The sequence below is a fragment of the Schistocerca serialis genome, chromosome 1, assembly GCF_023864345.2.
Source record: "Schistocerca serialis cubense isolate TAMUIC-IGC-003099 chromosome 1, iqSchSeri2.2, whole genome shotgun sequence".
NCBI classification, from domain to species: domain Eukaryota; kingdom Metazoa; phylum Arthropoda; class Insecta; order Orthoptera; family Acrididae; genus Schistocerca; species Schistocerca serialis.
The window spans coordinates 199,791,817-199,816,771 of record NC_064638.1 but is presented as its reverse complement, the minus strand read 5'-3'; the positions used below and the strand labels follow the sequence as shown (position 1 = coordinate 199,816,771).

At 42.6% G+C, this 24,955-nt stretch overlaps 1 protein-coding gene across 1 annotated transcript in view; it reads right to left on the bottom strand.

Moving 5' to 3' along the window:
- Positions 1–286: 286 nt before the first annotated feature.
- LOC126458820 (esterase FE4-like) overlaps positions 287–24,955 on the bottom strand; it is a 223,891-nt gene continuing 199,222 nt past the window's right edge. The window contains exons 9-13 of the mRNA XM_050095822.1: positions 21,715–21,880; positions 17,988–18,169; positions 14,890–15,022; positions 1,069–1,189; positions 287–446 (exon numbers count right to left, since the gene is read on the bottom strand). Coding sequence (XP_049951779.1) covers positions 287–446; positions 1,069–1,189; positions 14,890–15,022; positions 17,988–18,169; positions 21,715–21,880 — 762 coding nt within the window. The remainder of the gene's footprint in view (positions 447–1,068; positions 1,190–14,889; positions 15,023–17,987; positions 18,170–21,714; positions 21,881–24,955) is intronic.

Below are 24,955 nucleotides of genomic sequence, written 5' to 3'. Positions count from 1 at the left end.
TATTCGAGTAAATACAAAACAAAGTGTATAACAGTATTTCGCCGGGCAAACTCATGGTATTCATAGAATGACTTACATGTCACAAAGTGTCTGTAAAAAAGGGAAATAAAACTAAAGACCTGTCATGTATCAAACCAGTTTCAAAAACGTTCGTTAGCAATGTCAGTTTTACTCAAAAGATTGCAGGCACACCTAGCTTCTATGAGACTGCTCTCTCCGCATATAGTGTCTCATTAATTTACGTCAGTACGTCTGCGTTGAAATAATTGTGGTGAGTGTAGGGCCTTTAACTAAGAGGGAGCAGGTCGTGCCAGAATTTCATGTACGGACCAAACACATTGGTACCGTTACTAAGCGGTGATGTTATCTGCAAATAGAATTGGGTAGACTCGTCGTACTGTTTCCACGTCAGTGGCACAAGTGATGTCACTTCCGGCGTCGGATTGCTGAAACAACAGTAAATATGTCAGTTGGACAAACCACTTCTCAGAATTAGTATAAATGTTCAGAAACTGTTTTAAGTGGTTTATTTTACAACGCAACTCATACTCTAAAAATTAACAGAGTATTATAATAGGACTTCTGTTTAGGAATCTGGGAAACAGGCAACAGAAATGAACTATTGTGCTCTTTCTTTATTTGAAAAGGCAATAGTTTTTCGTGAGTTGCTATTTTTCATTGCTGCTTATCACATTTCACCTGGATAGTAAATGTTTTTGCGGGTGCATCACCGTCTACAAATTGCTTTCACATTACATGCTCACGAATTCAAATTCTGACAGGGATATTCATCAATCTAATTAACACATAAAGAGGTAAGAAAGGGACTTATCAATTAGTGGACTTAGTTGTGGCTTTAATAGTCTTATATTTCACATGGAAGTAGGTCGTTGAACTGGAGCAAATTCCTATTACTATTTTTTTCAGAAAATCATTGAGTAGAATGGCTATCGGTTATATTACTTATCTAAATGCCGGTTTACACGTATCTGCGAGAAATTTGATTCGTACCATTGACCATCACTAATGAAAGTAATAAATATGAAATATAATAAGTTTTATACTTACTCATATTTGGCGAAGTTAACCCACATTTGTGTCATTTGAGCCTGGATTATGCCTGAAGTGGAATTGGCTTCCACCGTATTTCTATTGAACAAATAATTCAGATCGTCACCATGCGACGCCCCTAAACACAAAAGGCAGAAGAGGAATTATGCACCGGATGTCGGTTGCTCGGAAATCGTAACAATTCTAGATACTTGAATGTCAATGTTTCTTTTTATCTATGGAGCAGAAACCAAACATTGCAAAAGCTTGATTTTGATAAAAGTAATCATTTTCAAATTGCCATTTTGTTATAAATACATACAATCTAGAAGAAATATCATAACTATGACGAAGCAACATTTCTTGATACAGATTTCAATGAGTAATATTTTCTATATTTTCTTCACTGTAGATTGAATTTCATTAATAGAGCAAACATTAAAATTAATTAAATTTTTTTTCCTTGATTTGTTACAGAACATCTATTAATTTGCGAAAGGCAAATGTCCCGAGTTCGAGTCTCGGTCGGGCACACAGTTTTAATCTGCCAGGAAGTTTCATATCAGCGCACACTCCGCTGCAGAGTGAAAATCTCATTCTGGAAACATCCCCCAGGCTGTGGCTAAGCCATGTCTCCGCAATATCCTTTCTTTCAGGAGTGCTAGTTCTGCAAGGTTCGCAGGAGAGCTTCTGTAAAGTTTGGAAGGTAGGAGACGAGGTACTGGCAGAAGTAAAGCTGTGAGTACCGGGCGTGAGTCGTGCTTCGGTAGCTCAGATGGTAGAGCACTTGCCCGCGAAAGGCAAAGGTCCCGAGTTCGAGTCTCGGTCGGGCATACAGTTTTAATCTGCCAGGAAGTTTCATATCAGCGCACACTCCGCTGCAGAGTGAAAATCTCATTCTGGAAACACCCCCCAGGCTGTGGCTAAGCCATGTCACCGCAATATCCTTTCTTTCAGGAGTGCTAGTTCTGCAAGGTTCGGAGGAGAGCTTCTGTAAAGTTTGGAAGGTAGGAGACGAGGTACTGGCAGAAGTAAAGCTGTGAGTACCGGGCGTGAGTCGTGCTTCGGTAGCTCAGATGGTAGAGCACTTGCCCGCGAAAGGCAATGTCCCGAGTTCGAGTCTCGGTCGGGCACACAGTTTTAATCTGCCAGTAAGTTTCATATCAGCGCACACTCCGCTGCAGAGTGAAAATCTCATTCTGGAAACATCCCCCAGGCTGTGGCTAAGCCATGTCTCAGCAATATCCTTTCTTTCAGGAGTGCTAGTTCTGCAAGGTTCGCAGGAGAGCTTCTGTAAAGTTTGGAAGGTAGGAGACGAGGTACTAGCAGAAGTAAAGCTGTGAGTACCGGGCGTGAGTCGTGCTTCGGTAGCTCAGATGGTAGAGCACTTGCCCGCGAAAGGCAAAGGTCCCGAGTTCGAGTCTCGGTCGGGCACACAGTTTTAATCTGCCAGGAAGTTTCAATCATAGAAATGCTTAAGAAATAAAACTGATAATAATAAAGTTTTATGTGTTCTCTTGCGTGATCTAAATTAGGTTCGTGAAGATGCTGTCTGATTAGACTAAGTAAATCGGCCTGTAAGTCAAATATAAGAGAAGGATTGGGATTCTATGACAATTAAGGAGCGTGTGGCGAGAATTTTTAATTAACTGAATAGCCACCATAAGAAATTTGTTAATTTTTAGATATTTCATTTCATTCCTCTTCACACTTGTGTTAAACAACAAAAAACAATGATTCTCGTAATTACACTACTTGACGATAGAAGTGAAGCACACAGAAGGCGATGACGAAACGACATGAAATTCCACGGCTTGAGCGAGTGTGTGATATTATTTCAGGAATTACAATATCGAGTCAAATTTTCAAAAAACAATTTGGCACTATGAGGTCACATATCAGAATAATGTTGCATCCCCTCTGGCCTAGATGCATTGCAATTATTCTGTTGAGAAGAGTGTCAGAAGGCCATTGTATCCTCCCCTGCAGCCTATAAATGTTATAACTGGTCCTTGATATCTTGGATTTTGGCACTGGGACACAACTGATGTGGGAGATCGTCCCACATTCCGTACATTCTATGGAGTACAGACCTGGGGATCATGCTCGCCACGGTAGAATCTCCACAGCACGCAGACAGTTCATATAGACACATGTCATGTATGGTCGAGCATTAACCTGTTGAAAAATGGCACCACGATACTGTCGCATGAGAGGCAGCACATGTGGACGCAGGATGCCGGTGGCGTATCCTTGTATTGTCAGAATTCCCTTTTCACCACCAGCCATGACTAGAAGCCATACCTGATGACTCCCTACACCAATAAGCCACAGTCTTACATATACATTCCTGACACTCACTGCTATGAGCCGGCCGGAGTGGCCGAGCGGTTCTAGGCACTACTGTCTGGAACCGCGCAACCGCTACGCTCGCAGGTTCGAATCCTGCCCCGGGCATGGATGTGTGTGATGTCCTTAGGTTAGTTAGGTTTAAGTAGTTCTAAGTTATAGGGGCCTGATGACCTCAGAAGTTAAGTACCATAGTGCTCAGAGCCATTTTTGAACACATTGCTATGAGAACTCTAACCGTCTGCCAGCCGGTGCGACACTAGCGCCCCAAGCGGCGAAAAAGCAGCCATAAAGTTAAAGTTTGTTTTCATTTATTTTTCTAACTAAGCGAAACAGTTATTACTTTTTTGCTTGCCAAGCACTAGTAAATTATCAAGAATTGTGATTGATCATGAAATACACGTAAAAACAGCCGAATCTCCCTGTTTCAATGACATAAGCTACAGTTTAGTGATGAAGAAATACTTTCGAATATGTGAAAAATTTTCTTTCTACCATGAAAACAAGACAATGTAAACACATATTTTATGTGTGAGAAGAATATATTTATTTTGTCGTCTGTTCTTGTTATGACAGGCACTTCCCTTGACATATAACAACTTTGTAGGGAGCCTAATGTTTCACACAGTGCTACACTTCACTCGACTTTGTAATACATAAATGTTGTTGTTGTTGTTGTGGTCTTCAGTCCTGAGACTGGTTTGATGCAGTTCTTCATGCTACTCTATCCTGTGCAAGCTTCTTCATCTCCCAGTACCTACTGCAGCCTACATCCTTCTGAATCTGCTTAGTGTATTCATCTCTTGGTCTCCCTCTACGATTTTCACCCTCCACGCTGCCCTCCAGTACTGAACTGGTGATCCCTTGATGCCTCAGAACATGTCCTACCAACCGATCCCTTCTTCTAATCAAGTTGTGGCACAAACTCCTCTTCTCTCCAATTCTCATTAGTTATATGATCTACCCATCTAATCTTCAGCATTCTTCTGTAGCACCAAATTTCGAAAGCTTCTATTCTCTTCTTGTCTAAACTATTTATCGTCCATGTTTCACTTCCATATATGGCTACACTCCATACAAATACTTTCAGAAACGACTTCCTGACACTTAAATCTATACTCGATGATAACAAATTTCTCTTCTTCAGAAACGCTTTCCTTGCCATTGCCAGTCTACATTTTATATCCTCTCTACTTCGACCATCATCAGTTATTTTGCTCCCCAAATGGCAAAACTCCTTTACTACTTAAAGTGTCTCATTTCCTAATCTAATTCCAACAGCATCACCCGATTTAATTTGACTACATTCCATTATCCTCGTTTTGCTTTTGTTGATGTTCATCTTATATGCTCCTTTCAAGACATTGTCCATTCCGTTCAACTGCTCTTCCAGGTCCTTTGCTGTCTCTGACAGAATTACATTCTCATCGGCGAACCTCAAAGTTTTTATTTCTTCTCCATGGATTTTAATACTACTCCGAATTTTTCTTTTGTTTCCTTTATTGCTTGCTCAATATACAGATTGAATAGCATCGGGGAGAGGCTACAACCCTATCTCACTCCCTTCCCAACCACTGCTTCCCTTTCATGTCCCCCGACTCTTATAACTGCCATCTGGTTTCTGTACAAATTGTAAATATCCTTCCGCTCCCTGTATTTTACCCCTACCACCTTCAGAATTTGAAAGAGAGTATTCCAGTCAACATTGTCAAAAGCTTTCTCTAAGTCTACAAATGCTGGAAACGTACGTTTGCCTTAATCTTTCTTCCAAGATAAGTCGTAGGGTCAGAATACATAAATATTTTGTAAATATAATTACTTTTGCTCAAAAGTGAATGTGTTGAGCATTCTTGCCGTTTTTGGCTCAGGCGCAGCAACGATTGTGGAAATGGCTTATTCTGTTTGAGAAACAATTTTTTTGCTTTTGTTTTTCTATTAGCACTTCTATGTGATTTTTCCTTCAATGGAAGTTGTGAAGGCTTATCTGCTACGTTAAATAATGTAGATACTGCGTTCCACACACGTTTCTTACATTCCACTTTCACTGATTTGACTGGAAGTGTAGCGAAGAAAACTTCACGTTTTTGAGTAGATGGACGCGTTTCTGCAAAAGGTCAGGTCTTCTGTTGTTCACTGGCAACTTTTTTGTTCTTAAGGAACACCATATTCTCCTGTCAATATCTATAGGTTACAAGGAAATCGTAAATAAACTGTTCTGTAAAATAACGGTTCACACCTCCTAGGATCGTTAGGAAATCTGAAAAAAGACAAATGTCACGTCTTCTTCTTCTTGTTGCCGCAGTTTATTGTGCAACAGACTCTACCGTTCGTAAAATCTATTCCACTGCTGTCGCTCTCAAGATCTCGCCGAACTCAATAGTGTAACTTCCTGGCCGCTTGGTAGGTAACAAAAAAGAGACAGAGTGTCGCGACTGTTGTGTTAGACTGTGATTACGCCAGTACTGACACCGCTGTGCCTCTCCAAATCATTGGAGCCATACTCGCTGAGGATGGTCTTCCGGGTAGCACAGAACCCCAATTCATCGATGAACGGAACGCGACGCCATTCATCAGCAGTCCGAGCTCCCCAAGTACGGCACCATTCCAAACGCAGCAGTTTGTGTTGTGGCGTTAACGTCAGCCTATGCAAGGTGCGGTAATTCCCTAGTCCAACTGCTGGTAGTCTGTGACCAAAGGTGCGGGAAGATACAGAATGTTGCGGAAGTCCATTGGTTGTTCTCGAATGACAGACGCAGAAGTGAGTGGGTGCAGACGTGCGTGTTGAACTATATGGCGGTCCTCCCTTGTGGGGTCAGACGTGGTCGACCGGAAACCTGCCGAGTATGCCTGTCCTCAGGTTCTCATGCACCCAAACATCGGGCCACTGTCAGATCTGAATGCCCCACAATTCTGGATATTGTACGAGGTGTGTTCAAAAAGCAAACCACCTTTCGAAATAGCACGCCAGCCAGCAGAGAGAGCGCGCTGCGGCTGCTGAGCGCACTTAGCAGCAGGTTTGACAACAAGCTGCCACTTGCCTCGTGCAGCTCGCACAATTAGCAAACGAACCATAACTCGTGAAGTAAGCACATGTACAGCCTGCTCATCGGATTAGTGCAATGAAGGAACTTGAAGAACAACGTGTGTGCCTTAAATTCTGCTACCAACTTGCCAAAACTTTCACAGAGACATTTCAAATGCTTACCCAAGCGTACGGGGAGGACTGTATGAGCGCACGCAATGCTACGAGTGGTTCAAACGTTTACAACAAGGTAGAATGTCGGTCTGTGACGATTCCAAGTCTGGGCGTCCTTCCACATCAACAGATGATGGCCATGTGGACAGCATTCGTGCTGTGATTCGCGGAAACCGTCGTTTAACTGTTACGGACGTTGCTGAGGAGGTGGGCATTAGCGTAGGATCATGCCATCAAATTTTGAGATAAAAACTTGAGATGCGTCATGTCAGGGCGAAATTGCGTTTGTTGACTGGAGATCAGGAAGAGACTCGTGTTGAAATGTGCGAGGAACTACTTACCACTGTTAATGACAATGAAAACTTTCTTAAGAACATCATAACAGGCGATGAGACGTGGGTGTACGTCTATGATGCTGAAACGAAGATGCAGTCTTGGCAGTGGGTGGGCAAAGGGTCACCTCGTCCAAAAAAAGCGCGCATGAGTCGGTCAAAGATCAAGGTGATGTTGGTTGTGTTTCTTGACTACAAAGGCATTATCCATCTTGAATTTGTACCACGTGGTCAGATGGTAAACAAGGAAATCTACCAGGGAATCCTACTGCTCATGAGGGATGCTGCCTGAATTGTGGGTAAACCAAAGTTGCGCGTTGCATCACGAGAAAGTGCCAGCTGACGCGTCTCTCCTTATCTGCAGCTATCTAGCAAAACACAACGTTCCCATTGTGCCCCATCCACCGTATTCTCCGGATGTAGCCCCAGCACACTTTTTCCTGTTTCCCAAATGGAAAAACACATTGAAAGGACGTCGTTTCCAAACCATAGAGGAGATACAGGACAATGGGATGAGGAACCTGCGGGTCATCTCACAAAATGTGTTCCAAGAGGCGTTCAAAAACTGGAAGAAACGAAGGGAACGGTATATTTCCAATAGAGGGGACTATTTTCAAGGGGACAATGCTTAAAATAGTGTGCGATAAGCAATAAAGCCGATACAGCAAAAGTTCGGTTTCTTTCTTAACACACCTCGTACACCCACAATGAGGCCCATTTGAAATTCTGTCAGATGCTAATAACGCTGTCTCACATGAATACGCGTCATGTCCTTCACACTCATCAAAGTCTGGCGGTGCTCACTCCTCTTACCTATATGCTCTACCAGGCCTACTAACAACACGAAACACGAGCAACACTAATGCACACTGGTGGCCGTTCTACGTTTCACAGAGAACTGCAGCTCTACTCATTGACATGCCCGCCGATGATATACAGGGTGGTCCATTGATCGTGACCGGGCCAGATATCTCACGAAATGAGCGTCAAACGAAAAAACTGCAAGGAACGAAACTTGCTTAGCTTGAAGGGGGAAACCAGATGGCGCTATGGCTGGCCCGCTAGGTGGCGCTGCCATAGGTCAAACGGATATCAACTGCGTTTTTCTAAATAGGAACCCCCATTTTTTATTACATATTCGTGTAGTACGTAAAGAAATATGAATGTTTTAGTTGGGCCACTTTTTTCCCTTTGTGATAGATGGCGCTGTAATAGTCACAAACATATGGCTCATAATTTTAGACGAACCGTTGGTAACAGGTATGTTTTTTAAATTAAAATAGGGGTACGTTTGAACACTTTATTTCGCTTGTTCCAATGTGATACATGTAACTTTGTGAACTTATCATTTCTGAGAACGCATGCTGTTACAGAGTGATTACCTGTAAATGCCACATTAATGCAATAAATGCTCAAAATGATGTCCCTCAACCTCAATGCATTTGGCAATAGGTGTAACGACATTCCTCTCAATAGCGAGTAGTTCGCCTTCCGTAACGTCCGCACATGCATTGACAATGCGCTGACGCATGTTGTCAGGCGTTTTCGGTGGATCACGATAGTAAATATCCTTCAACTTTCCCTACAGAAAGAAATCCGGGACGTCAGATCCACTAAACGTGCGGGCCATGGTATGGTGCTTCGACGAACAATCCACCTGCCACGAAATATGCTATTCAATACCGCTTCAACCGCACGCGAGCTATGTGCCGGACATACATCACGTTGGAAGTATATCGCCATTCTGTCACGTAGTAAAACATCTTGTAGTAACATCGGTAGAACATTACGTAGGAAATCAGCATACATTGCACCATTTAGATTGCCATCGATAAAATGGGGGCCAATTATCCTTCTTCCCATAATGACGCACCATACATTAACCCGCCAAGGTAGCTGATGTTCTAGTTGTTGCAGACATCGTGGATTTTCCGTTGCCCAATAGTGCATATTATGCCGGTTTACGTTACCGCTATTGGTGAATGACGCTTCGTCGTTAAATAGAACGCGTGCAAAAAATCTGTCATCGTCCCGTAATTTCTCTTGTGCCCAGTGGCAGGACTGTACACGACTTTCAAAGTCGTCCCCATGCAATTCTTAGTGCATGGAAATATGGTACGGGTGCAATCGATGTTGATGTAGCACTCTCAACACCGACGATTTTGAGATTCCCGAGTCTTGCGCAATTTGTCTGCTACTGATGTGCCGATTAGCCGCGACAGCAGCTAAAACACCTAGTCGGTCATCATCAATTGTTGCAGGTTGTCGTTGACGTTTCACATGTGGCTGAACACTTCCTGTTTCCTTAAATAACGTAACTATCCGGCGAACGGTCCGGACACTTGGATGATGTCGTCCAGGATACCGTGCAGCATACATAGCACACGCCCGTTGGGCATTTTGATCACAATAGCCATACGTCAACACGATATCGACCTTTTCCGCAATTGGTAAACGGTCCATTGTAACACGGATAATGTATCACGAAACAAATACCGGTCGCACTGGCAGAATGTTACGTGATACCACGTACTTATACGTTTGTGACTATTACACCGCCATCTATCATAAAGCGAAAGAAGTGGTCCAAGTAAAACATTCATATTTCTTTACGTAATAAAAAATGGGGGTTGATATCCGTGAGACCTATGGCAGCGCCATCTAGCGGGCTAACCACAGTGCCATCTGGTTTCCCCCTTCAAGCTACACGAGCTTCATTCTTTGTAGTATTTTCGTTTGATGCTTATATCGTGAGATATTTGGCCCGGTCACTATCAATGGACCACCCTGTATATGTGTTCGAAGTTATATTGGCGTCCGACTGTGCCTTGTGAGAGCTTCACTTTTTTATCAGAGAACATTTTTATAAGTACCCCGTCACTATTCGTCTATGTGAAACAACTCAGGATTCTAGCATATTAAAACATATTTAAGAGGAAAAAGATGATGGGGCGTGAGTGGGGAGACAAAACTATGTTGTCAAACTTTGTGTATTACTTTTGAAAACTGAAAATCCTTTTTCTTGCTGCAGTATGTATTTATTTATGTTCGAGACGCATTTCGCCTTTTGTATTAAGGTACAGGGTCCGGAGAGAAAATGTTGAAAGAGAAAAAAGACAACTCATTACCGTGCTTAAAACAGTGTAGGAAGCTTCCAGGCGCGTAGAAACGAATAAGTACAGGTCGTTTATGGTTTTCAAGGGAGTCTTATACCATTCTTCATAGAAAGTAGCGGCAAGTTCAGGAAACTATGGTGGAGGCGCGTAGTGATCGTGCACCCTTTTCTCCAAAGTAGATCACCAAGGTTCGATAATACTGACCTCTAGTGACTGTGGTGGCCAGGGGACATGCGACAATCCATCCTCTTGCTCATGAAACCAGTGCTAGACGATGCGATGTGTGTGAAGAGGGGCTCTCTCGTCTTGGAACAAAGTATAACCAGTGGGGAACAAATATTCTGCCATAGGATGGACCTGATCAGGCAAAGCGATCACTTAACCCTTGGTAGTAATGGCACCTTGCAGGGTAACCACGCAATCCGCGGAATACCACGATGTGGCTGCCCAAATCAGCCACCGAGACACCGTTATGTTTCACTCTTGGCACGTAAATACGATCAGAAGTTGGAAACAGTGTCAAACAATACTCATCCGAGCAATGACTTTCTTCCACTTCTCTGTATTGCAGGTTTTATGGCTTTTGCACCACGTTTTCCTTTTAGGGGCATTTGCATCATTGATGGGCGGTTTTGTAACTTAAGCTCGCCCTGCATTTCGCTGATTATGCACCTCTCTTCGTGTTGTTTTGTGGGTTCGTGAGTGCGACATTCGGCTCTGCAGTGACTTTTGCAGCTATCGTCCTCTTAGCTTACAACACAGTGCTCTTCAATGACCGGCTGTCGCGATTGTTCAACACAGACCTCCACCCGCGTTGTGACTTAACGGATGATGTTTTTCCGCATCCCCTGTACGCAGTATAACTCTTGCATACGGTCCCTCCTGTAACAGCAAACACTTCGGCCACCTTCATTACGGAAACACCCACCATACGAGAAGCAAAGTTTACCGACGTTTGACTTCACTTAGCTCTGGCGTAATGCACTCACAACTACACAGAACACTGATCTAACCTGCAACTTATTGAAGACATTACAGGAGCCGTTCATGGTCACATACAACAGTGCAATCTGCAGGCTTTGGTAGCACCTGCGTTTCTGGCGGCTTTTCTATATTTTCATCCAATCCCTTTATCTTTAGCGATGTACTGTGAAGTATACAGTTTTGTTCTTGCATGCGATATTCAAAATTTAGGAAACAGTTTGTAATCCGTCGCATGTGAAAATCAAGTTGCATAATTCCACATTGAATGCTCTGAAGATGCGTTGATGTAAAATGTTAACAAGCCGGGACATAAACAACTAAATACTGCAGCAAAGAAAGGCGTTTCAGTTTATAAAATGAGTACACTATTAACCCTTCCGTGGTTGAGCGCCAGTTCGAGTGTCGGGGTGTATGTCACCCAGCTCTGCATGGTGCTGCCATCTAGGGACGACTGTACTGAACCTGAGAAAAAATCGGGACTGCACTGCAAAGGCAATAGAGAAGGCGGTGAGCGGACATTATTTGTAAAGTTATTTAACGGTTTGAAATATAATGTGATGCTGTTTTATTCCTTTTCACACTGAAAATAATACAGTTAAAGCTTGCTATTAATGAATTATCATTACTATTTTGCAGATAGTAAAAGACAGTGAGATTCTCCATTATCTTTTCTCGCTGCCAGATGATCCTGAGGATTCGGAAGCTGAAGCTGATTATCCTGAAGAGGACAATACTTCCGATGCAGAGTCATCTAGAAGTGGTATGCCACATGAGGTATCAGAAAATCGAACAGCAGGTGGTAGTTCAGACATTTCACAAATAACACTGACAGTAGAATTGCAAAATGGCTCTGAGCACTATGGGACTTAACTGCTGTGGTCATCAGTCCCCTAGAACTTAGAACTACTTAAACCTAGCTAACCTAAGGACATCACACACATCCATGCCCGAGGCAGGGTTCGAACCTGCGACCGTAGCGGTCACGCGGTTCCAGACTGTAGTGCCTAGAACCGCACGGCCACTCCGGCCGGCGTAGAATTGCAAATGTCTTTCCTGATATTTTCGCTGATGAGAACTCTTATGAAAAGGCTGAACATAATGCATGTGTTATAAACACTGAAGAGACAGGAGATCAAGATGTGATTCCGACAGTGACTGAGGTGATGATACTACATGTTTTGAAAACACTGTGATTCTGTGTAAGGAGCCAAAATCGAAAGTAGATTTCAGTGTAACAGACAGTGAATTTGTTTATTTTGAGAAACTTTTTTGCAAAAACATTATGGAGCACATATGTTTTGAAACAAGTTGATGAAAGGACTGAGGAACAAAGGCCTTTATAGTTGTGGAACTGTAAGAGGAAAGAGGAAAGGACTACCAGGAATATTGGAAAACAAAAAAAGTGATCTCAAACGTGGAGAGTTTCAGTTTGCAGTAAAGTGTGGTGTAGCTGCTGTGAAATGGCAGGACCACAAAGCAGTTTGCCTTCTTTCCACATACAACAATCCAAAAGATGTCAAATTTATTGAAAGAAAACTGAAAGATGGCTCTAAGGTAACTGTATCCTGTCCTGAAGTAGTAAGTCATTACAATAACACATTGGGCGGCGTTGACCGATTTGATCAGCTGCGTGAAAGATATATGGTAGGCAGACGATCCATAAAATGGTGGCATCGACTATTCTATTTTTTTCTTGATCTGGCTATTATCAACTCTTCATGTTTCATGGAACATATGTGTCCCAATTCCTGTTGTGAAAAAATGGAGAACTTAAAAAATATTTTGGTGGTGAAAATATAATAATGGGACTGAAAAGAAACCGTTATCACCTTAATATTTTAAAAATCTGTAAAAAATGAATTTTATCCATGAACGGGTTAAGGCAATAGTATGCAGACACCTATTAGTGGACATGTGATAAAAGTGTGCGCATCCTTCGGCTTTATGAACCTCGCTAAATGACGTGTTTGAATGTTTGTGGAGGAAAGGCAGCCCATTCGTCCTCAAGCGCTGAAATGAGAGAAGGTAGTGGTGCTGGAAGCCGGATTCTGGAGCGAAATCGAAATCGTTTCAAAAGTGTTCCGTTGATTTCGGGTGGGACACTGATCAGGCCAGTCCATTTCAGGAATATTGTTGCCCACAAACCATTGCCCAGAGACACTGCCTTATGTGAGTTTGCATTGTGACGCTAATATAATCAGCATCTCCGAACTGTTCCTCTACTGTGCGCAGCACACAATTCTTTAATATATGTTCATATCCTTCTGCATTTAGTGTTTTCTTAAGCGTGATAAGTGGAATACAACTTAAGCACGGGAAACACAACAGTACCACAACACCGCCTTCTTACTTCCCTGTTGGCACTACACATGATGGCAGACAACTTTATCCGGGAATTCGCCAAGCCAAAACCGTTCCACTGGATTGCCACAGGGCTCAGAGTGACTTAGTGCTTCCGGTCACTCACATCCAGGCGTCCTCTGTCCAGTGGCGTGACTCTTTACACCATCTCAGGTGACACTCAACTTTGTCTACACAAGCGTCTAGCTTACGAAAAACTGTACCACATTATTTTTAACCCCTACACACAGGCATTGTCGTACATCAACTGCTGTTAGTTCTTTGTAGCTCATGCTGATTTCATACGACTTTTTACATCCCTCCTCTGCAATGCTCTACGATCTCTCTCAGTACGTGAGGGTGCCTGGACTTGGTTTATCTGTGGTTGTTCCTTGACATTTACACTTCACAGTCGCATCACCAATCGTCGATGTAGGCAGCTTGAGAAGGGCTGAAATCTCGCTGATCGTCGATGTAGGCAGCTTGAGAAGGGCTGAAATCTCCCTGATGTATTTGTTACTCAGGTGACATCCGATGACTGATCCGCATTCTAAGTCACTGAACTGTTGTGACCGACACATTCTGCTGTTACGGCTTTTCTACTGACAACACAGTGGTTGCTGACTCCTTTTATATTGACGGGTCTGTCTCTAGTGACATCTGGTGATCAAGTCTGCATTTAATGGCTGAGTCCCGATATTTTTGATCAGATAGTGTATTTATAAATATTATGCCAAAAATATCCGCACAAAGAGACTTGTTTGCATTTTTTATGCAGCTGTGAAAACAAAATGCAGTGTGGTAATTAGCACGGAATCAGTGAATAATGCGTTTTATCTCACTCGTTCTTGAAAGGGCGCTTTCTGTGTGATAACAGGAGTGCCCTCGATCATACACGAAAGTGAAGTTCTCGTAAGTTTAGCAGCAGATTGTAGTTAAACATAAAGGTTATGATTTTTTAGTATCTAGCAGCATGAATTTGTCAGCATATAGAGACACTATGCAATTTGCATGAAACAACTGTTAACGTTCGGAACCTAATCTTAAGGCAACAGGTTTATTTAACGGCACAACTGGTGCTCGGATGGCTGTCTGTCTTGAGTGAGACTGGCTTATTTTATTTATCATGTACATGTATGATATGCGATGTTTGAACAGGCAAATCTACACGATCGCCCTGTCCCACGTCCCCTAGGATGTTGCGTGTAGAGTGCACGCTTGATATTTTTTCAAGACCATATTTGGGACTGCAAAGAGAAACGACACGTTTTACGCCATACTATATCACATTACTCCTTAAAATTTCCACCATTTTACATCAATATGAAGTTTTACAAAAAACCACAACACTATAACTTTAATATTCTGATACAACAAAATGCGCTTTCAGCATTAAAAAAAAAAAAAGAGAGAAAAAGAAAGAGAGGGTGAGCTTGACTTGGATAAGACTTAGAAAGCATCATGAAGTGATTTAAGTAAAGCAATTAAGTGATTTCTATGCTTTAGCAACTGCGCGACGTACCTGCGCCGTGAGGGTATGCACTGAGGGGACCTTTGAACGAGAACTGGTAGTAGTAGATAGGCTCTGTGGAGTAGCGGGCCATACTCCTCACCATGCCGTCCACGCCTTCCACGAAAAAGAGGTGCGAATCGAACTGAAAGATATAATACACAGGTTACGGGATGCACAAATTAATAAGAACGATTAAATGTAACGAATTACTTTTTACCTGGCGCTTGTTAAATGGCTACAGTCTGTGGCGCCACCTGGAAGCCTGTCTAATGTATGACGCGATTTATTCAACTGATGTGAATGAAATGTAGAAAGAGAAAATAACTCATTTTGTCGAGTCTGATAATATTCTATGACAAACATTGTAAATACTTTCCATTAATTGCAAAGAATAATATATTTCAATACGTTCCATGAAAGCATGGAACTTCAAGTGTAATATACATACACAAGATCGGTGTTGCTCGCCCCTGTTTGTTCTCTGTTTTTCGCTTGTTCTCTCCCTCCTGTGGATTGATGTATGTATAACTAGCTATCTGTATGAGCTTTAAGGTTACAATATATTATTAATTGAAAGTATTTATGTTTCCTTTCAAAAATAACTCTCCCTCCACGTGATATTTATTTAAAGATAATAATAATATTGCTGTCGATTGCCCATCTGGCTTCGACTGTTTCGGTGGCGCTGAATCCGCCATTGCGTGTACTAAAAATATTCCAGTGTTTCCAAGCTTCACTCGCAAAGGAAAATAATTCAAAGTGCTTTTATGAATTTTCACAGTCAGTTTTCAATATTAAAGTTAGTTAATATTTTTGATTACGAAACTTATCTAGAGATTTAACACCGCAAGGCTTAGGTGAGGCTTCACCTCTGGTTTAAAATATTTTCAGTTATTCCAAAGATTAAAAGACAACTCAATTCTTAAAGAGATAAAGTTAAAGAAATTCTTTGCAGTTATTTCAAAAAATACGTAGATGTTTGTACCATTCTTTCTTTCAGCGTAACATTAGATTAATTTACTGGGAAAAGAAATCATTTCATGCTCCATATTATCGCTGGTTTAGTTGCAGTTTACGTACCATTCTTTCTTTCTGTGTAATATTAGATTAATTTGCTGGGAAAAGAAATCATTTCACGCTCTATATTATCACTGTGTTAGTTGCAGGTTACGTTACGTTGTCATTCATTGAAAGAGAGCGTAACATTTCCATTAATAATAAATAACTTTTTGCCTGCATATTAAGTCATGTTACGTATATTTAGGACACTTTTACTCGCTCTCAAAATATACGTGGCTTTGCGAAAACAGTATACAGAATTCAAACTGCTACGTTGCAGTATCATCGCTATAGGTTGCGACTGACGCCTGCGCGCGTATTTCAAACAATTCAACGCTGAACAATTACGCAGAAAGGAGGTAATGGTACAAGTGTGATGTAAAGGTATGAAAATAAAAAGCGTCGATGAAAGTGTCATGCAGAACAATTTCGTAGTTAATCATTTAGTTCCTGAACAGTTCCTATGAGGGCCAACATGATTGCGCTTTTTTATTACAAAGTGCTAAAAGTTAGTGCAGCAACATCGCTGACTCGGAACGTTACCTATGCCATTTTTATCTCGCAATTCTCGAAATTTCCCCGTGTGGCGTGCTGTTTGACCTGCATCTACATGCTTTATGGTGTGAGACGGACGGTATTTTGTGTACTTTTGCTGTTCCAGCCGCGAATTTTTTGCGGGAAGAACGAGTGCTGTTAAGCCTCCGTGTGATCTCGAATTTCTCTGTTCATGAAATTTTAGCAAAATGCACATAGGAGGAGCCGCGCTGGGTAGCCACGCGGTCTAGGGCGCCTTATCACGGTCCGTGCGGCTCCCCCCGTCGGACGTTCGAGTCCTCCCTCAGGCATGGCAGTGTGTGTGTTGTCCTTAACGTAAGTTCGTTTATGTTAGATTAAGTAGTGTGTAGGCTTAGGGACCGATGACTTCAGCAGTTTGGTCCCATAAGACCTTACCACAAATTTACCACACATAGGAGGAGTAATGTGTTGATTGACTCGTCTTACAACGTACGCTCTCGGAACTTCAGCAGTAGACCACACCGTGATGCAAAATGTCTCTCTTGCCGCCTCTGCAACTGGAGTTCGGTGAGCATCTCCGTGACGCTTTCGCACCCTTGTAAATGAACCTGTAACGAAATGTGCTGCTTTTCTTTGGATCTTGTGTTTCTCCTTCATCAATCCTGTTTGGTGGTGGTCGGACGAGGGTTCTGTGAGCTACCTCCTTTGTGGCTTGATTTAGATTTCCTGAGGATTCTTCCAATGAATCTTAGTCTGGCAGCTGCCTTACCGGCCATTAATTTTATATGGCCGTTCCACTTTAAATCCCTAAGTACGCATACTGTCAGAAACCTTATGGATGTTAACTGCTTCCAGTATTTGTTTTTCTGTTTTGTAAAAAGACAGTAATGGGTCTTTCTGCCAATGTTACGTCCGTTCATTTGAGCATCAATTGTCAATCCCTGCAGAATGTATTGATGCTCTTTGCTTTTCCGCTACAATTTTCTAGCGTTGGGACTTCTCTATATGCTACAGCATCATCTGCGAAAAGCCTCATCGAACTTTCGACGTTAACGAATACATCATTATACATTTTGTGAAAAACAATCGTAGCCTACTATAACACGTGCCTTTGGGGCACGCCTGGAGTTACTTTTATGTCTGAAACTCACTCTCCGCTGAGAATGATATGCTGCGTTCTGTTTGCTAGTATACAGTCCCGTCGCATCAGTTGGTCTGATATTCCGTACGCTCGTATTTTGTTCATTAGGCGCCAGTACAGAATTGTATCGGAAGCCATCTGGAAGAAACACGGCATCAACATGGACGTCGGTATCTACTGCTTGACGATTAAAGAAGTGATACAGTTATATTCAGACAGTACGATTTTATGTAGAAACGATTTCGCATATTTCGCTCAAATATGCCGTACTTTGCGTTCCCCGGTTTATCTTTAAATTCCTGGCATGTATTTCCGGCCCGCGCGAGCTCCTGTAAGGTCAGCGAACAGCTGCAGGGGAGTATTTCTAGCAGCTGCGGTGCCCTAGACTCACCAGCGCTGTGGTGTAGCTGTCGTCCAACGTGATGTCGCTGCCGTTGTAGTAGAACTGCTTGACGGCACGAGCGCCTTCCAGTCGCTCTTCCTTGGTCGGCAGCCTGATGTCACAACCCACGATCTCCTCAAAGTTCTCGTTTAAGTTGCTCACTTGTTCCTCTGTGTATAGCACTCCATATTCTGCCAGAACAGAGAAGTTAAAATAACAGAGAGCGCAGGCTACACACATATTAAAGTAAAAAGAGAAGAAATGGAAGAAAATAGAAAATTTTGTTTCTGTCAAACTTGCGAAAGTAAATTAGCATGAAAATTTTTCATACTTTGCATATAGGTCTTATAACTCTAGAGAAGAATACTGAACACAATATTTTTTGTAAGTGGCATGAATAGGGATGGGCCCCATTAAAATAACTACTTGTATTAAACCAATACTGCCACTGATTCATTTCTATTAAGCAAATAGTATGTTTCACGATAGAATCTATTAAAATTTTAATAATATAAGAGTCACCAACAAAAATGCTGGTTCACACCATTCATTTCGTTTTTGGATAGGAGTGAGATCGGATATAGTTTTGACGAAATCTTCTTGAGCTTCCGTATGGATGGTTGCGTTGAAATTCCGCGACATTTCGACGAGAGTGACTCTCATGATCTTCTGCCGAAGTGTTGAGGTGAAGCGGGCATTCCACATGTAGGGAACTCGCACAGGCTTGGCGGGTGCACAGAAACGTATTCTCGTTCTCAGCGCTTTGCGAGATCAGCCCTCTCTTCCGCGACTGACAAGTGCTGTATGGTCGTTGATGCATGTGGACGTGGTGTAATACGTCTCCACAATGCATATCACACGTAATCGATGGAATTTAATTCAAGGGATCGGGCAGGCCAATCCAGTCGCCGAATATCCTCCAGGTGCAAGAGCTCCTCCGACTGCAATCTCCCCCGGCTTGAATCCCATCGAGTACGCATGGGATGCGTTGGAAAGACGTACTGTAGCACGTCCAAATGGCTCTGAGAACTATGGGACTTAACATCTAAGGTCATCAGTTCCGTAGAACTTAGAACTACTTAAACCTAACTAACCTAAGGACATCACACACATCCATGCCCGAGGCAGAATTCGAACCTGCGACAGTAGCACGTCCACATTCACCAACGACCGTCCAGCAGTTGTTAAACACGCTGGTAGAGGAGTGGAACTTCCCAGCACAAGGCCTCACCAACTTTGTGCCAGCATGAGAGCACCTTTTAGAGGATGCACTCCGTCCGTGGTGATCAAACATCCTATTAAGAACCATGTCCCGCCTTTTTAAATGTCCAGGGGACCATCATATATCGCGATGACTTAAATGTAATTATTGTCTTTGAATAAAAGTGTCATTGGCGTTCGACGCATTGTGTATTTTTTTTGAGTTACCTTCTATACTACGAAGGTCACTCCAAAAGAAATGCACACTATTTTTTTAAATCCATCTTTTATTCTACATGTTTGACAGTTTTACCGTGTGTAGATACATCCTTTAGGAACAATATTTTCATTTCTCCACATAATTTCCATCCCTCTCAACTGCCTTACGCCTTCTTGGAACCAGCGCCTGTATACCCGCACGGTAAAATTCTGGAGCAACCTGTTGGAGCCACTGTTTGGCAGTGTGCACAAGGGAGTCATCATCTTCAAACCTTGTTCCACGAAGAGTGTCTTTCAGTTTCCAAAAGACATGATAGTCACATGGAGCCAGGTCAGGACTGTAATGCGTGTGTTTCAGTGTTGTTCACCCGAGTTTTATGATGGCTTCCATGGGTTTTTGACTGACATGTGGCCGTGCATTGTCGTGCAACAGCAAAACATCCTGCTTTTGCCGATGTTGTCGAACACGACTCAGTCGAGCTTGAAGTTTCTTCAGTGTCGTCACATATGCATCAGAATTTATGGTGGTTCCACTTGGCATGATGTCCACAAGCAAGAGTCCTTCGCAATCGAAAAACACCCTAGCCATAACTTTTCCAGCAGAAGGCGTGGTTTTGAATTTTTTTTTTCTTGGGTGAATTTGCATGATGCCACTCCATTGATAGCCTGTTCGTCTCTGGTGAAAAATGATGGAGCCATGTTTCACTACCTGTCACAATTCTTACAAGAAATTCATCTCCACTATTCTCGTACTGTTCCAAAAGTTTGCCGCATACCGTTTTTCTTGTTTCTTTGTGAGCCACTGTCAACATCCTGGGAACCCACCTGGCACAAACCTTTTCTAACGCCAACGCTTTCCGTATTCTGCAAACACTTCCTTCCCCTATCCCAATGTAGCGTGACAATTCGTTCACTGTGATGTGTCTGTCAGCAGTCACCAATTCGTTAACTGTCTGCACATCGTCTGGAGTGTGTGCAGTACGAGGCCTGCGGCTACGATGACAATCCTCAATATTGCCGCGTCCGCTTTCATCACGTAACCTGCTTGCCCACCGACTAACTGTACTGCGATGGACAGCAGCATCTCCATACACCTTTTTAAACCTCTTGTGTTTCCCACTGTCTCGTTTTCACAGCACAGGAATTCTATGACAGCATGTTGCTTCTGACGAACGTCAAGTGTAGCAGCCATCCTGAAGACATCCTGTGACGGCGCCACTCACGGGAACAGGTTGAACTACGTTTGAAAACAAGCGGGAAGGATGTATCTACACACTGTAAAACTTTCACATATGCAGAATGAAAACCGTATTTTTACAAAAATAGTGTGCATTTCTTTTGGAGTGACACTCGTATATTGTACCAGTTCTTTCTATGTATGGTACAAGTTTCATTGTGGTGTATTAGCGGCAGTGACTCGGCATGCGAAGGTTACATTCTTCGTAAAGTTTTGAATACCATTGTAGATACGCCTGGGCAGCGTGTGACCCGTGACTGCGTTTGTTCCCCTCTTTGGTAACGGTTGACAGGGCCTCCTGGCAGGTCCAGAGTTGTTCCAACGCGCAAACAGTGCTGCTGTTCCAACTGAGACACGTGTACAAGTCCATGAGTGTTGTGGACTCTTTACGGAAACTGTCATTTTCTGCGATAAAACGTAGTATCGAATTTTTACATTAAATTTTGCATGTAATTCAACAATTAAAAAAAACCACAAATCTAGGTATAAGTGGATATACTGTGCTTTAAGAGACGAAAGTAACAAAAGATGTCTTGGTTCTCCATGTTGGTAACACCAGTGCCTTGCCAGAGGATTTTTATCAAAAAACAGGCTACGTAATAACACTGGATTTAGTACAAAACCTGTTAAAAAGATGTTTTTTTTTTTAAAGGAACGCTTTCGAGTTGATTGACTGATAAATATAATTTCTTGAATCTTAAATTAGTAAAAAGTCCAGATGACTTCTTTAACCACATGAAACAGAAAACATTGTTACATCACTGCGTCACTGCGAACTATTTCGCTGGCTTCTGTGTACTTCACATTCCGCGTGGAACGTATCATATATTAGTAACTTATTAACAGATTTGCCAATGCTATTTTCTCGCTGGAACTGGAACATCGCAACTTATTACTGCTAATTAACAGTTTAGCCCATCCTTAGAAATGATTGCAAAAAGTGTTTTCAAATTTGCGTCGATTGGTAGCTTATAAAAAGTGGGTTCTCCAAAACAGTGAAGGTCAATGATACCAAATCATTGAAAGTCAGTGACGATAGAATCGAAAGGAAGGATCGCAGGCAAGTAGCTTGATACTCACTCTGTGTTTGTCGCAGCTGCTCCAGGTCGAGTGCTCCGGTCATGAAGGGGACTTTGTTGAAGCGACCCTCGGCTATAATTTTCTGCGGCTCCTCTGTCAAAAACGCGGAATCATTTTCTGGTTCAATACTAGGGGCCCACACGCAGGTGAACAAACTCACACTATCCTGCAACAGAAAAATTAATAATTTTTTACCCGAGCAGGTAGTGTACATCTGCAGTGAATCTCAGATATAACGTAAAAAATTTAGTTAACAATACTGAAAAAGAAGTAAACCAAATCTTTTTTTTAGTTAACAACTTCAGGGTTCCGCCCAATACTTACATTGAACGAGTCACATTATAGGATGAGATATTTACCAAAATTACTAATTTTCCATAAGGAGGCGCGGCTACTTCAACAACTTTATACAATTCTTATCGTGACAGTAGATGCAGTTATCACGTACAGTTTCGGCCTGATACAAGGTCGTTGTCATGTGATATGAAGTATACGTGCGATCAGATGAGCAACTTTACGACTTCACTTGTTACGGTCACTACACAAGTGAGCCAACTACGACAGGCCACCCCAAATACACCGAAGAGTCAGACAAACTGGTACATCTCCCTTATATCGTGTAGGGCTCCCGCGAGCACGCTGAAGTGCCGCAACACGACGTGGCATGGACTCGACTAATGCCTGAAGTAGTGCTGGAGGGAATTTACACCATGGATCCTTCAGGGCTGTCCACAAATCCGTAAGAGTACGAGGGGGTGGAGATCTCGTCTGAACAGCACGTTGCAAGGCATCCCAGATATGCTCAATAATGTTCATGTCTGGGGAGTGTGGTAGCCAGCAGAAGTGTTTAAACTCAGAAGTGCGTTCCTGCAGCCACTCTCTAGCAATTCTTGACGTGTGGGGTGTCGCATTGTTCTGCTGGAGTTGCCCACGTCCGTCTGAATGCACATTGGATAGGAATGGATGCAGGTGACCAGACAGGATGCTTACGTACGTGTCACCTGTCAGAGTCGTATCTAGACGTATCAAGGATCCCATGTCCGCGGCTCGTGGTCTGAGGTAGCGTTCTCGCTTCCCGCGCACGGGGTCCCGGGTTCGATTCCCGGCGGGGTCAAGGATTTTCTCTGCCTCGAGGTGACTGGGTGTTGTGTGTCTTTCTTCATCATTTCATCCTCATTCACTCGCAAGTAACCGTAGTGGCCTTAAAGAACTTGTGGAGCGGCGGCCGAACCGCCCCGCGAGGGGTCTCCTGGCCACCAATGCCATTGTTATTGTTGTGGTCTTCAGTCCTGAGACTGGTTTGATGCAGCTCTCCATGCTACTCTATCCTGCGCAAGCTTCTACATCTCCCAGTACCTACTGCAACCTACATCCTTCTGAATCTGCTTAGTGTATTCATCTCTTGGTCTCCCTCTACGATTTTTACCCTCCACGCTGCCCTCCAATGCTAAATTTGTGATCCCTTGATGCCTCAAAACATGTCCTACCAACCGATCCCTTCTTCTAGTCAAGTTGTGCCACAAACTTCTCTTCTCCCCAATCCTATTCAATACCTCCTCATTAGTTACGTGATCAACCCACCTTATCTTCAGCATTCTTCTGTAGCACCACATTTCGAAAGCTTCTATTCTCTTCTTGTCCAAACTATTTATCGTCCATGTTTCACTTCCATACATGGCTACACTCCGTACAAATATTTTCAGAAACGACTTCCCGACACTTAAATCTATACTCGATGTTAACAAATTTCTCTTCTTCAGAAACGCTTTCCTTGCCATTGCCAGTCTACATTTTATATCCTCTCTACTTCGACCATCATCAGTTATTTTACTCCCTAAATAGCAAAATTCCTTTACTACTTTAAGTGTCTCATTTCCTAATCTAATTCCCTCAGCATCACCCGGTTTAATTTGACTACATTCCATTATCCTTGTTTTGCTTTTGTTGATGTTCATCTTATATCCTCCTTTCAAGACACTGTCCATTCCATTCAACTGCTCTTCCAAGTCCTTTGCTGTCTCTGTCAGAATTACAATGTCATCGGCGAACCTCAAAGTTTTTACTTCTTCTCCATGAATTTTAATACCTACTCCGAATTTTTCTTTTGTTTCGTTTACTGCTTGCTCAATATACAGATTGAATAACATCGGGGACAGGCTACAACCCTGTCTCACTCCTTTCCCAACCACTGCTTCCCTTTTTATGCCCCTCGACTCTTATAACTGCCATCTGGTTTCTGTACAAATTGTAAATAGCCTTTCGCTCCCTGTATTTTACCCCTGCTACCTTCAGAATTTGAAAGAGAGTATTCCAGTTAACATTGTCAAAAGCTTTCTCTAAGTCTACAAATGCTAGAAACGTAGGTTTGCCTTTTATGAATCTTTCTTCTAAGATAAGTCGTAAGGTTAGTATTGCCCCACGTGTTCCAACATTTCTACGGAATCCAAACTGATCTTCCCCGAGGTCCGCTTCTACCAGTTTTTCCATTCGTCTGTAAAGAATTCGTGTTAGTATTTTGCAGCTGTGACTTATTAAACTGATAGTTCGGTAATTTTCACATCTGTCAACACTTGCTTTCTTTGGGATTGGAATTATTATATTCTTCTTGAAGTCTGAGGGTATTTCGCCTGTCTCATACATCTTGCTCACCAGATGGTAGAGTTTTGTCATGACTGGCTCTCCCAAGGCCATCAGTAGTTCTAATGGCATGTTGTCTATTCCCGGGGCCTTGTTTCGACTCAGGTCTTTCAGTGCTCTGTCAAACTCTTCACGCAGTATCTTATCTCCCATTTCGTCTTCAGCTACATCCTCTTCCATTTCCATAATATTGTCCTCAAGTACATCGCCCTTGTATAAACCCTCTATATACTCCTTCCACCTTTCTGCCTTCCCTTCTTTGCTTAGAACTGGGTTGCCATCTGAGCTCTTGATATTCATACAAGTCGTTCTCTTCTCTCCAAAGGTCTCTTTAATTTTCCTGTAGGCAGTATCTATCTTACCCCTAGTGAGACAAGCCTCTACATCCTTACATTTGTCCTCTAGCCATCCCTGCTTAGCCATTTTGCGCTTCCTGTCGATCTCATTTTTGAGACGTTTGTATTCCTTTTTGCCTGCTTCATTTACTGCATTTTTATATTTTCTCCTTACATCAATTAAATTCAATATTTCTTTTGTTACCCAAGGATTTCTATTAGCCCTCGTCTTTTTACCTACTTGATCGTCTGCTGCTTTCACTACTTCA